The sequence below is a fragment of the Larus michahellis genome, chromosome 18, assembly GCF_964199755.1.
Source record: "Larus michahellis chromosome 18, bLarMic1.1, whole genome shotgun sequence".
In the NCBI taxonomy this organism is placed as follows: Eukaryota; Metazoa; Chordata; class Aves; order Charadriiformes; family Laridae; genus Larus; species Larus michahellis.
The window spans coordinates 7,834,234-7,852,512 of NC_133913.1; the positions used below are offsets into that span (position 1 = coordinate 7,834,234).

Below are 18,279 nucleotides of genomic sequence, written 5' to 3' on the forward strand. Positions count from 1 at the left end.
TGCAGAGCACAGCGGGAGATGAGTTCCTCCTCTTCTAGCTGCAATTTAGGCACCTCCATCCAGCCTGGCTGCTCCGCAGTGTGGGAACAGGCAGGGAATCTACCTGGTACACCCCCATCCTTGGGCCTAATGCTTTGTCCTTGCAAAGAGCAGGTTGAGGATGTCAGCATAAGATCCAAGCCCCACTTGCCTGTGAGATGTCCTTGTGCACATTCCGAGCAGTATCAGGGACAGGAGAGTAAATTCCTCACCATCACAGCCTGGCAAAGCCAAAGGGATTTGTCCTCCATCATGCAAATCCTTCCTGCACCAAATCAGAAAATCCAAAAAACCTTCTTCTCTGACAGGGAAAAGGAGGGAGTGGTGTCACTCTCCTCATGAGCCCTGATTCCTGGTACCAGCTCAGTTCCTCTACTCATCTTTGTCAGTTGGGTTGAAAGAGAACAAATTTAGTCCAGTGCTATCCCAGTGTCCCCACCAGCAATGCCGTGACCTTTTCTGAATCTTGGAGCGATCATGGCTTGTTCTTCCTCACTGCTGCAGTCACTGGCCATGTGGCCTTGGAGCAACAGATCGGGGATCTGGCCATGCGAGAGGGAGATGGAATCACCTTCCAGTGCAGCATGAGTGGGGACAGTATGAGCATCTGCTACATGTTCTGGTACCGGCTGGGGCCACGTGGCTCTCTGGAATGGATTTACCGGGAAGGTGATGCCTCTGGAGAAGATATCCAGGGTCGCGTTAAGGGATCAGTGGAGAGCTCCCAGAACAGATTCACCCTGCAGATCCAGTCAGCAAAGCAAGGGGATGAAGCAGTGTATTACTGTGGTGCCAGGCTCAGCCTGGAGCAGCTCTGCAGCAGCGTGGAGCCAAAACCCAACTGATAGGGAGTACAGACTTCTCAGCATTTATTTCTAGCAGCTGCTAATCAGATATTGGTGTCACGCATTGGCAGGTGCAGGAATAAAACCTTGGGCATGCTTGCAGTCAAAAGCAGTGAAGATAAGTGTTTATGATGCAGGAGGATGTATTGTGGGAACTTCAGAGACTGTCTAGTGACGTGCTGGTTATTACACATTATCTGGGCTGCTGTCCAGCCTGGCCCAGTTTTACCTCTGTGGCTTGCTTGTAGATGTGGGATCATGGAGAGGCGGTGTGGTAGCTTACTCCTGTACCATAGTAGATGGATGGGTGACATTGTAGTGGGTGGCTACTACAGATCACCTGATCGGGAAGAAGAAGTAGACAAGGTGTGATGGGTTGACCTTGGCTGGCCTCCAGGTGCCCAACAAGCGACTCTGTCAGTCCCCCTCCTCTACTGAACAGGGTGAAAAAAACACAATGAAAGGCACATGGGTCAAGAAACAGACAAGGAGATGACCCAGCAATTACCTTCAGAGGCCAAAGAGACTCGACTTGAGGAAATAAATTCTATCTATTATCAATCCAATCAGAGTAGGACAGCGAGAAATAAGAACAAATCTAAAAACACCTTTCTGCCATCCCACGCTTCTTCCCGGGTTCAACTTCACTCCCAACTTCTCTACCTCTTCCCTCCAAGAGGCATATAGGGGAAGGGGAATGGGGGTTGCGGCCAGTTCATACCACCTCCTCTCTGCCGCTTTTTACTCCGCAGGCTCTTCTCCTGAGCGGTCAGCTCTACAGCTGATGGGCAACACGAGAAACAAAGAAGGCAGGGACACTGTGTAAAGACCGTTCAGCAACAGCTAAAACTTTGATGTGTTATCAACACGGTATTTGCCATAAAATATTGCAGCTGCCCATACAGGCCTCTCTGAAGAAAATTAACTCCATCACAAACAAATCAAGTACACCTACTCTTGCTGACCCTGCTTCAAGCAGGAGAGTTAAACCAGGCCTTTTCAGAGGTCCATTACAGCCTCAACTTTTCTGCCATCTTAGGAGCAAAACTGTCTCCTCTTCTGCTGCACTTTCTAATGCCCTTCCTGGGGAGTATGAAAGGACAGCATCAGGCCTGACGGCCAGCCCGAGCTTTTAAGAGACAGTTTGTGGGTCTGGAAATGCTTTGGGAATACTCTTGCGTCCTGGTTGGGGGGAAGACCTCGAGTCTCTCCTCATGACCTCACGCGCTGCCAGCATGCTGCCATGTATGCCCTGCAGCCCTCCAGCAGTGACTGTTAGGTGGTTTTGATGGAGAAATGGAGAGGCTCTAACAGTCATTTCCCCATTGAATTCCCTGCCCTCTGCTCAGTCCAGGAGCCCTGCCTCCAGCAACAAGCTGTGGCCAGCAGTACGCTTCTCGGGCTCCAGGAAGCAGCCAGTCAAGTGCTCAAATGGGGATGCATGTTATTCCTCATCCTTCCAAAGCCAGGCTCTGGGTTTGTGCAGGGGGTTGTACAACCTGTTCACATGTGCATGTACCTGTGTCTGCAACTCTGCAGAAGAACCATAAGATCTATCAGAAGACTGAAGACCACAAATACAGCAAACATAACCATGCCGAATACCTCTCCCGAGTCCTCCGCGTGCTCCTCTTTTACCCACCCATATGACATTTTTGTATCACTCCTGAGTGAGTCCTGTATAACTCTCCTGAGTTCCAGCTTTGAATCTTGTAGCCAAAAGAGGAAAGTGCGTTTTCCTCAACAGTCCTGTAAAAAGCTGTTCCTGGAAGTCATCAGGAGAGTAGTAAAGTCCAAGTTTCATTTTTCCCCTCTGCCCTGGCACATATCACAAAGTCGTGAATGTGCCCGTGAGCCTTTCACAGACTCACAGAAATCCTGAAGTTGGGGGGCACCTCAGGAGGTCATCCAGACCCTCTGCTCAAGTAGGGCCTCCTAGAGCCGGTTGCCCGGGACCATCTCCGGACAGCTTTTGAATATCTCCAAGCAGGCAGAACCAACAGCCTTTCTGGGCAACCTGTGCCAGTGCACAGTCACCCTGACAGTGAAAAAGTGTCACATAAGGTTGCACATTGCTTTGTGACCTGTCACTGAGGACCAGAGAAAAGCGCTTGGCCCTGCCCTCCCTGCCCCCTCCCTTCCTCTGTTTCTATACATCAGTGAGATCCCCCTGAACCTTCTCTTCTCCAGGGTAAGGCACCCCCGATCTCTCAGCCTTTTTCATGGAAGGGGTGCTCGAGACCCATTATGACCTTCTTGGCATTCACTGGCCTCTCTCCTGTATGCCCAACTCTCTCTTGTCCTGGGGAGCCAAGCAGTGGAGCCCATACTGCAGGTGTGACACCAGCAGTGCTGAGTAGAGGGGAAGGACCACCTCCCTGAGCTGACGCAAACTCTCCTCCTGGTGCAGCCCAGGACACCATTATCCCTCTTTGCCACAGGGTCCATTTCTGGTTCATGGTCAAGTTGTCCAGCAGAACAAAGTCCAGATGGAGTCCAATGACGAGTGGTATACCTCAGGGGTCCGTATGGGGTCCAGTACCACTTAATGTCTTCATCAATGACATAGACAGTGGGATTGAGTGCAGCCTCTGCAGATGACACCAAGCTCAGTGGTGTGATTGACATGCCTGAGGGACAGGATGCCATCCAGAGGGACCTGGACAAGCTCAAGAAGTGGTCCCATGTGTACCTCATGAGGTTCAACAAGGCCAAGTGTAAGGCCCTGCACCGGGTTGGGGCAACGCCTGGTATCAGTCGAGGCTGGGGGATGAAGGGATTGAGAGCAGTGCTGCAGAGAAGGACTTGTGGGTACTGGTGTGCTCGCAGCCCAGAAAGCCAACTGTATCCTGGGTGGCATCAAAAGAAGCGTGGGCAGCAGGTCAAGGGAAGTGATTGTGCCCCTCTTCTCTGCTCTGCTGAGATCCCACCTGGAGTTCTGCATCCAGCTCTGGAGTCCTCAGCACAGGAAAGACATGGACGTGGCTGGAGCAGCTCCAGAGGAGGGCCACAAAAATGATCAAAGGGGTGGAACACCTCTCCTATGAGGACAGGCTGAGAGAGTTAAGGTTGCTCAGCCTGGAGAAGAGAAAACTCTGGGGACACCTTATTGCAGCCTTTCCATGTAGAAAGGGAGCTTATAGGAAGGTGGGAAGAGAGGGTTTAGTAGGGTCTGTAGTGACGAATCTCCCCCCAATTCCAAGCCTTCTCTTCTCCAGGTTCAACAGTCCCAGCTCTCTCAGCCTTTCCTCATCTAAGAGGTGCTCCAGACCCATAATCATCTCCGTCACCCTTCACAGGCCTCTCCCCAGTATATCCAGCTCTTTATTGTACTCTGCTTCCAGGAAGAGAAGCTAGTACTCCAGGAGTGACCCCAGCAGTGCTGAGTACAGGGGAAGGATCACCTCCCTGAGCTGCTGCAAACACTCCTTCTGGTGCAGCCCAGGACATCCCATATGCCAGGACAGCCCATATCCCTCTTTGCCACAAGGGCCCATTTCTGGCTCATGGTCACGTTGTCCACCAGAACCATTGGGGTCCTTCTCTGAGCACGTGCTTCCCTGGTGGGCAGCCCCCAGCCTGGCCTGGTGCAGGGAGTTGTTCCTGCCCAGGTGCAGGACTTGGCTCTTGCCCGTGTTGAGCTGCAGGGGGATCCTGTCAGCCCACTTCTCCAGCCTGTCGAGGTCCCTGTGGATGGCAGCACAGCCCTCTGTGTGTCTGGTCTCCGCGGGCAGGGGCTGGGAGTGAGGCCAGGGCGGGCTGGGGGTGCGGGGCACGGGGAGGGTCCTGCGAGGGGACGCTGCGGGCCGACGGCCCGTCCCTGCCGCTGGGGCCAGCCCCGGCTGCGGGCGGCCAAGGCGCAGATGCCCTTGCGGAGAGCTCGGCAGGGCGACGAGGCGGGAGAGCGGCGGAGCCGCGCTGGCAGCCCCGGTTCAGGACCCTCGGTGTGCCGGGGCGCCGCGCTCCTCCTCTGCCCACGGCCCTGCCCCGCGGCCCTGCCCGCGCCCGCCCTTCTCCTGACGGATGGGGCCGCGGCAGCGGGGGGCCGGGACGGGCGTGCTGGGGGCGGGCAGAGGCATGGGCGTTGCCCCGGCGAGGGGCCGAGCCGGCGGGACGGGCAGGAGCGGGCCCGAGCACGGTTCCGCTCGGCTCCTGTGCAGCTCCCTCCGGGCCCCGTCCGGCCCCGGCGCGGCAGGGCACGATGGCGGCTGGGCTGGGGCCGTGGCTCGTGTCCATGGCATTGGCCTTGGGGCCGGCAGGTGAGAGCAGGGCCCGGGCCCTGGCCCGGGGCTGCCAGTGTGCGGCGCTGCTCGTACCGGGGCCGCGGCTGCTCCCGCGCCGGGCGCGGTGTGTGGTGGCGCTCGCCTTGCCCGGGGGAAGAAAAGGCCGAAGCTGAGGCCGGGCAGGGGGAGGCTTTGGGCCGGCGGGTCGGGCCGCAGTGTGGGAGCGGGCGCGGCTGAGCCCCGAGGGGGGCAGGCGGGGCATTGCCCCGGGCGCGGGGCTTTGCCGGGAGAGAGGCGGGTGGCGGCTGTGGCTGTGCCGGGGCCGGGGGCGGCGGGGGAACGTCGTGGGGCCGTGGTGGCGCGCTGCCCGGCTGCCTGCGCTCTCCGTCCGCAGGGGTGTGGGCGCAGCTGAGGCTGGTGGAGGCCGGCGGGGGGCTGCGAGCTCCCGGGGACTCCGTGCACCTCTCCTGCCGCGGATCTGGCTTCACCTTCGAGGATTACTACGTTTATTGGTACCGTGAGGCCCCCGGTGGTGGTCTCGAGTGGGTGTCCTACATCAGTGCATTCTCGGGTACTACGAAGAAGTACGGGCCAACAGTGGAAGGACGAGCCACGGTGTCCCGGGACAATGCCCGGTCTGAGTCCTCTCTGTCCCTGAGTGCCCTGCAGCCCCAGGACTCTGCCCTCTACTTCTGTGCTGTTCACCCAGAGAGAGGAAATCCAGCTGAGCTTTAACAGAAACCTGCTGGGGCCCAGCCCAGGTGCAAGAGCAATTGGCCAGGGGAGTGCTGTGATGTGTGTGAGGTCACCTGTGGCTGTTTCCAGCAGTGAGGGCTTATCACTTTGCACAGCAGGTGTTTGTGGCCTGTCCTGCACACTGCAGGAATTTGATTGCCAATTAAAATACAGTGCAATGGAGAGTATAGAAAATTACCGCAACCCTAAAAAAAACGTCCTCCCTCTCTGACATCCTTCTTCCCAGGCTCAGCTTCACTCTTGCATTCCCTTCCTCTCCCCAGGATGCACAGGGGCCAATTGGAAATGGGGCTTGGGGTCAGTTTGTAGTATTTCTTCTGCATTGTTTCGGCACCTAAATCTATGGGTCCCTCTGGCATTCATGCCCGGGTATGAAAGAGCTGGCCAATGTTATCACAGAACCTCTCTCGTTCTTTTTCAATGGCCTTGGGAGTCTGGAGAGGCCCAGACAACTGGAAGCTGGCAAATGTTATCCCCATTTTCCGGAGGGGAAAGAAGGTAAAGCCTGGTAATTACAGGCTTCTCAGTCTCCCTTCAGTGCCTGCTAAAAATATGGAGAAGGTTATTGTGGGAGGTAGAATCACAGAACAGTAGAATGGTTAGAGTTGGAAGGGACCTTCAAGATCATCTAGTTCCAGCTCCCCTGCCCTGGGCAGGGACACCTCCCACCAGACGAGGTTGCTTGAAGCCCCATCTAAGCTGTCATTGAACACCTCCAGGGATGGAGCATCCACAGCTTCTCTGGGCAGCCTATTCCAGTGTCTCACAACCCCCTCAGTCAAGAATTTCTTCCTAATAGCTAATCTAAATCTCCCCTCTTTCAGTTTGAAACCATTACCCTCATCCTATCGCTTCACTCCCTGATGAAGAGTCCCTCCCCATCTTTCCTGTAGGCCTCTTTTAGGCACTGGAAGGCAGTTACAAGGTCTCCCAAGAGGCTTCTCTTCTCCAGGCAGAACAACCCCATGTCTCTCAGCCTGTCTTCATAGGAGACAGGTGCTCCAGCCCTCTGATTATCTTCATGGCCCTCTGCTGGACTCGCTCCAGGAGGTCCAGGTCCTGAGCTGGATGCAGTACTCCAGGTGGGTCTCATGAGAGCAGAGTAGAGGGGTAGAATCCCCTCCCTTGCCCTCCTGGCCATGCTGTGGGGATGCAACCCAGGATGCAGTTGGCTAGAAAGGCAAGTGCTCATGGTTGGGTTGTGTTGAGCTTCTTATTGACCAACACCCCCAAGTGCTTCTCCTCAGGGCTGCTCTCCATGCGTTCTCTGCCCAGCCAGTACTGTTCTTGGGATTGCCCCATCTCACACAGAGGACTTGCACTTGGCCTTGTTGAACTTCATAAGGTTCACACGGATCCCCTTATCAAGCCTGTCCAAGTCCTTGTGGATGGCATCCCTTCCCTCCAGCATCCTTGCCATGCCTCGCCTCTTCTCTGCTATCTCTCCTCCTCATCGTCTTCTCATCTCTTCATCTCTGTCTTCTCTCTTTTATCCAAAGAGCAGCACACCTGAGTCCCTCACATGGACCTGGCTGTGCAGCCCTGCTCAGTCTGCTGCGGTCTGCCTTTTTAGCACCCATAAACATTGGGTTCCCATGCAGATTTACCCTTCAAACTCCAGCTTATAGTCCAGAGAGAAAAGCAAGAATTTATCACAGTGCCCACACAAGAAGTCATTTCTGGAGGTCAAAGGGAAAGAAGGAAACTCCGAGGTAGTGAATTTGTCATGAAAAATGACCCAGGAAGGACAAAAAATGGGCCTTCCAATCTGCATGAGACATTTTGACTTTTAGAGTCCTCACAGACATTGAGGGAGGATTGAAGAGGCATCTTACAAAAGGTCTGAGCTTCCAGTACTTCCCCCTTGGTCTTGTCTGGCTCACACGTGTCGGAACGCTTTCTCTTGTTCTGGGTTGTTTGGTTTTGATTGGGAGCTTCTCTCCCAGGCCTGCGAATATAATGGGGCAAGACCTTCTGAGCATGTATGTTTCCAGCTGCCAGACCCCAAAGATCATGGGGCCGTCTCTGTGGCCCCATGGCCCACAGCCCCTGAGCGCTCTGCTAAGCAGAGAAGCCAGCTAGCAGCCCAGCAGTCTTTTGTCACCGTTGGGCCAGTCATTTCAAAAGTGTGCTGTTTCTGGTTTATAACAGCCAGTTGCATACCATGGCATAGGGAGGCTGTGTCATCCTGTCCCTTCCCAGCATCCCGTGCTCTACAGACTGACAGTGCTGCTAAGGCAGCTGCTTCAGTCTGACAGACGAGGATGCCAATGTGTGGATGTGCTGTGCCACCAGCAGACTGACCAGTTGTGAGTGGGCTTTCCGAATTTGACTGTGCAGAGGGAGAGTCAAATTCCCCCTCCCAATCGTAGCCCTCCGGGCACTCCTTGCAATGTTTTGCGTGCTCTGAAGGAACTGCTAGCTGTCGTTCTTAACTGTTTGGAGTGTAGGAGGGATTAAGGGCACGTACACTGCACTCACAAGACAGATGATATTCAGTTCCTTCTCAGGGACTTCCCGGTAGCTGTAGCAGGATCAGGCACTGCAGATGGGATGCGAGTGCTCTGATTCTGGAGACTATGTGGACTGCCCCACATGCCCAATTGTATCCAAATCTAAGCAGGGTCTGGAAAAACCTGTTCCTACTCTATGTCATCAGTCAGGTATCTCTCCCAGAAGTGTCTCATCCTTCCTCCACATCCAGGTTCAGGCTATCCTGCTGGGCTGAGTGAGAGGTGAAGGAGTAACAACAGTTTGATTAGGTGGCTAATGCAGCAACACAACAGTTACCCAGCACCTGGAGCTGAATAAAGATAAGAACCTGCATCAGGGCTGACACCACATGGGGGAGGGGAAGGATCGCTTCCCATGACATGCTGGCAACACTTTGTCTAATGCCGCCCAGGATACCTTTGGCCACCTTTGCTGCCAGGGCCCATTGCTGGCTCATGGCCAACTTGGTGTCTACCGCAACCCCAAGGCCTTTTTTTGCAAAGCTGCTTTCCAGCTGGGTGACCAGAGCCTGTCCTGGTGCTCAGGGTTGTTCCTCTCTAGGTGTAGCAATTTGCCTTCCTGCATGTTGAACTGCCTCAGGTTCCTGTCAGCCCATCTCTCCAGCCTGCCAAGGTCCCTCTGGATGGCAGCACAACACCCTGCTGCATCAGCCACTCCTCCCAGGTTGGTGTCATCTGCACAATTGCTGAGGGCACACTCTGTGCAGTCCTCCAGATCGTTAATGAAGACGTCCAACTGGATTTGAGCCAGTATTGACCCCTGTGGTACACCGCTAGTTGCTGGCCTCCAACTAGACTTTGTGCCACTGATAACCACCATCTGGTGCCAGGCATTCAGACAGTTTTTGACTGTCAGAGGGACTGGTGGAGGACATTAAGTTTGGGGGCACCCTTGGCTGTAGTGATCATGAGAAGATAGTCACTGGCGTAAGTCATTGCTGGGCTGCTCTCCATCATCTTTGAAAGGTCCTGGAGAACACGCGAGGTGCTTGAGGATTGGAGGAAAACCAATGTCGCTCCAGTCTTCAAAAAGGGCAAGAAGGAGGACCTGGGGAAACACAGGCTGGTCAGCCTCACCTCCATCCCTGGAAAGATGATGGAACAGCTCGTTCTGGGTGTCAGTACCAGTACAGGCTGGGGGCTGACCTGCTGGAGAGCAGCTCGATGGAAAGAGACCTGGGAGTCCTGGTGGACAACAGGATGACCATGAGCCAGCAATGTGGCCTCGTGGCCAAGAAGGCCAATGGCATCCTGGGGTGCCTCAAGAAGAGTGTGGCCAGCAGGGCGAAGGAGGTCATCCTCCCCCTCTACTCTGCCCTGGTGATGCCACACCTGGAGTACTGTGTCCAGTTCTGGGCTCCCAGGTTCAAGAAGGCTAGGGAACTGCTGGAGAGGGTACAGCAAAGGGCTACCAAGATGATTAGGGGATTGGAAAACCTCTCTTGCAATGAAAGGCTGAAGAATTTGTGTCTCTTCAGTCTGGAAAAAAGGTGACTGAGGGGGGATCTTATCAACGCTTATCAATACTTAAAGGGTGGGTGTCAGAAGGATGGGGCCAGGCTCTTTTCAGTGGTGCCCAGCAACAGGACCAGAGGTAATGGGCACCAACTTGAGCATAGGAAGTTCCACGTAAACTTAAGGAGAAACTTCTTTATTGTGAGGGTGGCAGAGCCCTGGCACAGGCTGCCCAGAGAGGTGGTGGAGTCTCCGTCTCTGGAGACATTCAAAACCCGCCTGGACGCATTCCTGTGCCATCTGCTCTGAGTGAGCCTGCTCTGGCAGGGGAGTTGGACTAGATGCTCTCCAGAAGTCCCTTCCAACCCTACCATTCTGTGATTCTGTGACCCACCTCACTGCCTGCTCCTCCAGCCCGTACTTTGTCAGCTTCTCTAGGAGGACCTTAGCTGAAACAGTGTTGAAAGCGTTCCTGAATCAACAGCAACCAATGTCTGCTGCTCTCCCCTCATCTCCACAACCAGTCATTGCCTCACAGAAGATTATCACAAGGGGCATGACTAGCCCCTTGTGAACCCTGGTGACATTCTTGTCCCTCAAGTTCCTGGAAATGGTTTCCAGGCCTACTTGCTCCATCACTTTCCCAGTGGTCAGGGTGGTAGAGGAGAGAGAGCTGTTTCATGAACATCCCAAGAAAGGTGGAAGGAAGTTGTAAAATCTTACATCTCTTCTGATGCCACATGCTGATGCTGCATCAGGTGAGCCACCACTCATGGCACGTTGCCTGCGCTCTCCGTCCACAGGGGTGTGGGTGCAGCTGAAGCTGGTGGAGGCCGGTGGAGGGCTGCGAGCACCCGGGGACTCCATGCTCCTCTCCTTCTGCAGATCCGGCTTCACCTTCAAGGATTACTATGTTCGGTGGTACCGTGAGGACCCCAGTGGCGGTCTCGAGTGGGTCTCCTTCATGTGTGGACCCTCGGGTACTACAAAGAAGTATGGGGCAGAGGTGCAGGGTTGAGCCACGGCATCCTGGGACAATTCCCATTCTGAGGCATATCTATCCCTGAGTGCCCTGCAGCCCTGGGACTCTGCCTGCTATTTCTGTGCCGTTCACCCAGAGACAGGAAATCCAGCTGAACTGTAACAGAATCCTACTGGGGCTCAGCCCAAGGTGCAAGAGCAATGGGCCGGGCGAGTGTTGCGATGTGTGTGGTGGTGCTCAGGGCTGTTTCCAGCATTGAGGGCTTATCACTGTACACGGCAGGTGTTTGTGGCCTGTCCTGCACACTGCAGGAATTTAATTTATTGGCAATTAAAATACAGTGTAATGGAGGGAACGAAAAATAAAAAAACAAAATCCAACCCTAACGATACCGTCCTCCCTTTCTGTCCTCCTTTTTCCCAGGCTCAACTTCACTCTTTCACTTGTTCCTCTCTTGGAGAGGCTATGCCATGTAAAAATATGGAGAAGACTATCGTGGAAGTTAGAAACATAGAATCACAGAATGGTTAGAGTTGGGGGAGAAGGGACCTTCAAGATCATCTAGTGCCAGCCCCACTGCCCTGGGCAGGGACACCTCCCACCAGACCAGGTTGCTGAAAGCCCCATTCAGCCTGGCCTTGAACACCACCAGGGATGGGGCACCCACAGCTTCTCCGGGCAGCCTGTTCCAGTGCCTCACTACCCTTACAGTAAAAAATTTTTTTCCTCATATCCACGCTAAATCTGCCCTCTTTCAATCTGAGGCCGTTACCCTGTGTCCTATCATTACACTCCCTGATATAGAGTCCCTCCCCATCCTTCCTGTAGGCCCCCTTTAGGTACTAGAAGGACACTATAAGGTCTCCTTGGAGCCTTCTCCAGGCTGAACAACCCCAACTCTCTCAGCCTGTCCTCATAGCATAGGTGCTCCAGCCCTCTGATGATCTTCGTGGCCCTCCACTGGACCCATTTGAACAGATCCATGTCCTTCTGTGGTGCGGACTCCAGAGCTGGATGCAGTACTCCAGGTGTGGTCTCACGAGAGCAGAGTAGAGGGGCAGAATCACCTCCCTCGGCCCGCTGGCCATGCTCCTTTTGATGCAGCCCAGGATGTGGTTGGCTTTCTCAGGTGCAAGTGCACATTGCCTGCTCATGTTGAGCTTCTCGTCCACCAGCACCCCAAGTCCTCCTCAGGGCTGCCTTCAAGCCATTCTCCGCCCAACCTGTATTTGTGCCTGGGATTGCCATGACCCAGGTGCAGGACCTTGCCCTTGGTCTGGTTGAACTTCACAAGGTTCGTACAGGCCAACCTCTCAAGCCTGTCCAGGTCCCTCTGGATGGTATCCCTTCCCTCCAGTGTGTCGACGGTGCCACACAGCTTGGTGTCGTCGGCAAACTTGCTGATGGTGTACTCAATCTCACTGTCCGTGTTGCCAAGAAAGATGTTGAACAGCACCAGTCCCAGTACTGACCCCTGAGGAATGCCACTCATCACCGGATTCCATGTGGACACTGAGCCATTGACTGCAACCCTTTGAGTGCCGCCATCAAGCCTGTTCCTTATCCACCAAGTGGTCCATCCATCAAATCCATGCTTTGCCAATTTAGAGATCAGGATTTCGTGTGGACAGTGTTGAACACTTTGCGTAAGTCCAGGTAGATGACGTCAATTGCTCTCCCCATATCTACCAATGCTGTAGCAACATCATAGAAGGCCACCAAATTTGTCAGGCACGATTTGCCTTTGGTGAAACCATGTTGGCTGTCACCAATCACCTCCTTATTATCCATGTGCCTTAGCAGAGCTTCCAGAAGGATCTGCTCCATGATCTTGTAAGGCACAGAGGTGAGACCGACCAGTCTGTAGTTCCCTGGGTCTTCCTTCATTAGGATGAAGTTCTTTACAATGAGGGTGGTGAGACACTGGCCCAGGTTGCCCAGAGAGGTGGTGGAGGCCCCATCCCTGGAGACATTCAAGGCCAGGCTTGATGAGGCTCTAAGCAACCTGATCTAGTTGAAGATGTCCCTGCTTACTGCAGGGGGGTTGGACTAGGTGACCTTTAAAGGTCCCTTCCAACCCAACAGATTCTATGATTCTATAACCAGGCAGCATCCCTATACTCTTCGCAGCATATCTGATCCTGCTAGAACTGCCTGTGCAGTTCCTTCTTGCCTTTAGTTTGACCAGCAGGTCCCAGCTCAGCCATGCTGGTCTCTTCCCTTTATTGCTTGATTTCCTATACCTGGGGATCGAGAGATCTTGTGCTTTATGGAAAGGATCCTTGAAGATCTGCCAGCTCTGTTCTGCCCCCTTGTCCCTGAGGACTGTTTCCCAGGGGGTCCTCTTGACTAACTCCTTGAAGAGCTGGAGGTTTGCTTTCCTAAAATTCAGGGTCCTGACTATGCTCCTCATCTGGCACGTACCCCTCAGGACCGTGAACTCCCACCGGTGTGCGGTCACTGCCGCCCAGGCTGCCTCCAATCTTGACATCCCCAATGAGCTCACTGGCATTGGTGACTATGAGGTCCAGTATGGCATCCCCTCGGGTAGGGACGTTTCCTGTCTTAGGAAGTTATCGTCAAGGCACTCCAGGAGCCTCCTGGATCATCTACAGCTCACTGTGTTACTTTTCCAGCAGATGGTGGGGTTGTTGAAATCCCCCAGCAGGATGAGAGCCTTCGAGCGCAATGCCTCCTGCAGCTGGAAGAAGAAGGCTTCATCAGTAGGTTTCCCTTGATCAGGAGGCATGTAGTAGACACCAACCAAAAGGTTCCCCTTGTTACCTCGGTCTCTAATTCCTACCCATAAGCTTTCAACTTCCCCTTGGCTATTCTTTAGGGACATCTCTTCACACTCTATCCCTTCATTAACATAGAGGGCAACACCTCCGCCCCTCCTTCCTCGCCTGCCCCTTCTGAACAGCCTGTAGCCATCGATAGTCACAGGATTCGTCCCACCAGGTTTCAGTAATGGCGACTCTGTCATAGCTTTCCAGTAGCACGGTAGCTTCCAACTCCTCCTGTTTCTTGCCCATGCTGCCAGCATTCGTGTAGAGGCACTTCAGCCGGGCTGTTGGCTCTGACACCTTCTCAGAGGAACACCCCTTGGGGTGTTTCACGCGTGTTTTCCTGTTGACTTGGATTACCTCAGGAGCCCCTGGCTCGTCTCCATAAGGCTTTGGCTGTGATGTAGCGTCCCCAGCATGCCTCGGGGAAACAGGTCCTTACTATGTGCCCCGTCCCTCTAACCCTGACGTGTTATCCCACAGCTTGTCACAGACAAGCCTAATATTATCATCCCCCTCCCCCTTCACATCTAGTTTAAAGCCCTGTTGATCAGCCCCACAATCTCTTGGGCAGAAAGATTGAGAAAGGTGTTTCCCATCTGATGCCAATAAGCCCAGTGCCATCCCATTATCAAAAAACCCAAAATTGTGGCGGCAACACCAGCCACGGAGCCATGTGTTAATGGACTGGATGCACCTGTTCCTTCCAGTGTCACTGCCTGCAACTGGAAGGAGTGAGGAGAAAAGCACCTGTGCCCCAGACTCCCTTACCAACCTTCCCAAGGCCCTGAAGTCCCCCTTGATTGCTCTTGGTCTACGAGTCGCAGCTTCATCTCCACCTACATGGAAAATCAGTAACGGGTAGTAGTCCGAGGACTGTATCAAACTAGGGACTTTCCTAGTTATGTCCTTAACCCAGGCTCCAGGAAGACAGCAGACATCCCTGTGAGGAGGGTCTGCCCGGCATACTGGACCCTCTATTCCCTCAGGAGAGAGGCGCAAGTGACTATAACCCTCCTTTTCTTCCTTGTGGATGTGGTGATGATACAAGCGGTACACCTTGCTGACTACATATAAAGACATTTAAAAGGTAAAGTGAAGCTGCATGCGCAAGGGAAGAAAAATCAGGAATTCATTTCCTACTTCCTGTGGGCTGGCAGGTGTTTAGGCCTTTCCAAGAAAGCAGGGCTTCCTCCCACATAATGGTCACCCGGGAGGACAATGGCATAAATCCCAGTGTCTCCCCTCTGCTTTCCTCTTTGCCCCACCTTTTCTTGTCGATCATGATGCCACATGGCAGGGAATTATCATCTTGCTCAAGCATGACTAGCCCCTTGTGAACCCTCCTGACATTCTTGTCCTTCAAGTTCCTGGAAACGGTTTCCAGGCCCAGTTGCTCCATCACTTTCCCAGGGCTCAGGGTGGTAGAGGAGAGAGAGCTGTTTCATGAACATCCCAAGAAAGGTGGAAGGAAGTTGTAAAATCTTACATCTCTTCTGATGCTGGGAACCCCATGCTGATGCCGCATCAGGTGAGCCACAATTCATGGCACATTGCATGGCACATTGCACCGATCCCCCACCCTCGTGATGTTTGCCACTATTGTAGCCCTCAGAGACTATGCATAAATCTCGTAGAAGTGTTGTAGGGGGAAAGCATGCTGCTTCACTTGAAAAGAAAGGCAAAGCTCTCCCAATGACATCATTGTTGCTGCCAGGTGGTGGTTGACTCCAGGCTCTTCCATTATGATTAGCCGGCTGAGTTCTTCCTTGCTGTGGGTTAACCCTGTCAGGCAGCTAAGCCCCACTAGCAGATCAATCACTAGTTCTTCAGCAGGATGGGAATGAGAATTGGAAGGACAAAGGTGAAAAAACCTATGGGTTCATAATCATATAATCATGGAATGTGTTGGGTTGGAAGGGACATTTAAAGGTCACCTAGTCCAACCCCCCCCCTGCAGGGGGGTTGGACTAGCAGGGACATCTTTAACTAGATCAGGTTGCTCAGAGCCTCATCAAGCCTGGCCTTGAATGTCTCCAGGGATGGGTCTTCCACCACCTTTCTGGGCAACCTGTTCCAGTGTCTCACCACCCTCATTGTAAAGAACTTCTTCCTAATGTCTAATCTAAACCCAACCTGCTCTAGTTTAAAACCATTGCCCCTCGTCCTATCACTACATGCCTTCGCAAACAGCCCCTCCCCGGCTTTCCTGTAGGCCCCCTTCAGGTACTGGAGGGCTGCTATAAGGTCTCCCTGGAGCCTTCTCTTCTCCAGGCTGAACAACCCCAACTCTCTCAGCCTGTCTTCATAGGAGAGGGGCTCCAGCCCTTTGACCATCTTCGTGGCCATCCTCTGGACCTGCTCCAACAGGGCCATGTCCTTCTTGTGCTGAGGACGCCAGAGCTGGACACACTACTCCAGGTGGGGTCTCAGGACAGCAGAGTAGAGGGGGAGAATCACCTCTCTTGATCTGCTGGCCATGCTTCTTTTGATGCAGCCCAGGATGTGATTGGCCTTCTGGGCTGCAAGCACACATTGTTGGCTCATGCCCAGCTTTTCATCCACAAGTACCCCCAAGTCCTTTTCTGCAGGGCTGCTCTCTATCACATCATCCCCCAGCCTGTATTGATAGCCAGAATTGTCCCTACCCAAGTGCAAGACCTTGCACTTGGCCTTGTTGAACTTCATAAGGTTTGCTCAGGCCCACCTCTCTAGCTCATCCAGGTCCCTCTGGATGCCATCCCGTCCCTCTGGCCTGTCAACCGCAACACTCAGCTTGGTGTCAATGGCAAATTTGCTGAGGGTGCACTTGATCCCACTGTCTAAATCATTGATGAAGATATCCAACAGCACTGGTCCCAATACGGATCCCTGAGGGACACCACTTGTCACCCCTCTCCATCTGGACATCGAGCCATTGACCACCACCCTCTGGATGCGACCATCCAGCCAGTTCCTTATCCACCAAACAGTCCACCCATCAAATCCATATCTCTCCAACTCAGAGAGAAGAATGTTGTGGGGGACCATGTCAAAGGCCTTGCAGAAGTCCAGAGAGATGGTATCTGTAGCTCTTCCCTTGTCCACTGATGCAGTCTCTTCGTTGTAGAAAGTCACCAGGTTGTTCAGACAGGACTTGCCCCTGGTGAAGCCGTTCTGGCTGTCTCGAATCACCTCCCTGTCCTCCATATGCCTTAGCATAGCTTCTAGGAGGATCTGTTCCATGATCTTCCCAGGCACAGAGGTGAGACTGACAGGGCGGTAGTTCCCAGGGTGCTCCTTTCTACCCTTTTTAACAATGTGTGCAATGTTTCCCTTTTTCCAGTCACCAGGGACTTCACCTGACCACCACGACTTTTCAAATATCATGGAGAATGGCTTGGCAACTACATCAGCCAGTCCCCTCAGGACTCTGGGATGCATCTCATCAGGTCCCATAGACTTGTATATGTTCAGGTTCCTCAGGTGGTCACAAACCTTGTCTTCACTTACAGTGGGAGGGACTTTGTCTCGCAGGTCCCCGTCTTGCGGTCCTTCAAGCTGGGAGGCATGAGGAGAGAGGCTGTCAGTGAAGACTGAGGCAAAAATATTGTTCAGAACCTCAGCCTTCTCCTCATCTGTTGTTGCCAGTTTGCCATTCTTGGTCATCAGGGAGGGTACACTTTCTTTGACCTTTTGACCTTTTCTGTTTGACGTACCTGTAGAAGCCCTTGTTGTTATTCTTAGCATCCCTTGCTAAGTTCAGCTCCAGCCGCGCAAAACCAAACAACCCAGAACAAGAGAAAGCGTTCAGACATGTGTGAGCCAGACAAGACCAAGGGGAAAATACTGAAATCTCAGACCTTTTGTAAGATGCCTCTTCAATCCTCCCTCAATGTCTGTGAGGACTCTAAAAGTCAAAACATCTCATGCAGATTGGAAGGCCCATTTTATCCTTCCTGGTTCCTTTTTCATGACAAATTCACTACCTCGGAGTTTATTTCTCTCCCTTTGACCTCCAGAAATGACTTCTTGTGTGGCAACTTGAAAAGCGGGTGCACCAGCCACAAGCTCCGAAAATACAGCATGCAACAGTGCAGCACCACACACCATCCCACCTGCCCTGAGAGACTGTTCTAACAGATGGAGCCCAAAGTCATAGATTAAATGAACTCAACGGACATTTTAGAGGGATGGCCCATGGACTAAGGGCATTACATCTGTATGAGTATATATGTATGTGTATATATATACACATAAGACAGGGGAAAGTAGTAGGGACACAGGTGTTCATCCCATGTGAGCCATGCTTAGTCTGTAGCTGGCTGGGAAGGGAGCAGGAAGTCGCCACTGGGAGCGGGCTGGGGCGTCCTGGGTCCATTCAGTGAGCGGTGGTACTGTAATCGTGTTTCTGCATTCCTCTATCTGTGTTACGGTTGTTGTTTTCTTGTTCCCTTTGCTCTTCTGTTAAACTGCCTTGGTCTTATCCCACATGTTTTTCCTTTTTCTTCTGATTCTTCCCCATTGTGGGGGGAGTTTAAGAGAGCAGCCACATGTTTCTCTGTTGCCCTCTGAGGCTAAACCACAACATGCCTCAAAGTCCAGATAGGGTCCAGTGACAAGTGGTGTCCCTCAGGGGTCCATATTGGGTCCGGTACTGCTTAATGTCTCCATCACTGACATAAACAGTGGGATTGAGTG

General features: G+C 53.2%; 1 protein-coding gene and 1 gene segment (V, D, J or C); both read left to right on the forward strand.

Moving 5' to 3' along the window:
• Positions 1-18,279, forward strand: part of LOC141732867 (M1-specific T cell receptor alpha chain-like) — a 341,791-nt gene that overhangs the window by 117,084 nt on the left and 206,428 nt on the right. The gene's annotated exons all lie outside the window — the stretch shown is intronic.
• LOC141732873 (Ig heavy chain V region 6.96-like) lies at positions 5,086-5,890 on the forward strand. The segment is given in 2 exon segments: positions 5,086-5,143; positions 5,502-5,890. Coding segments are annotated over 2 exon segments (399 nt in total).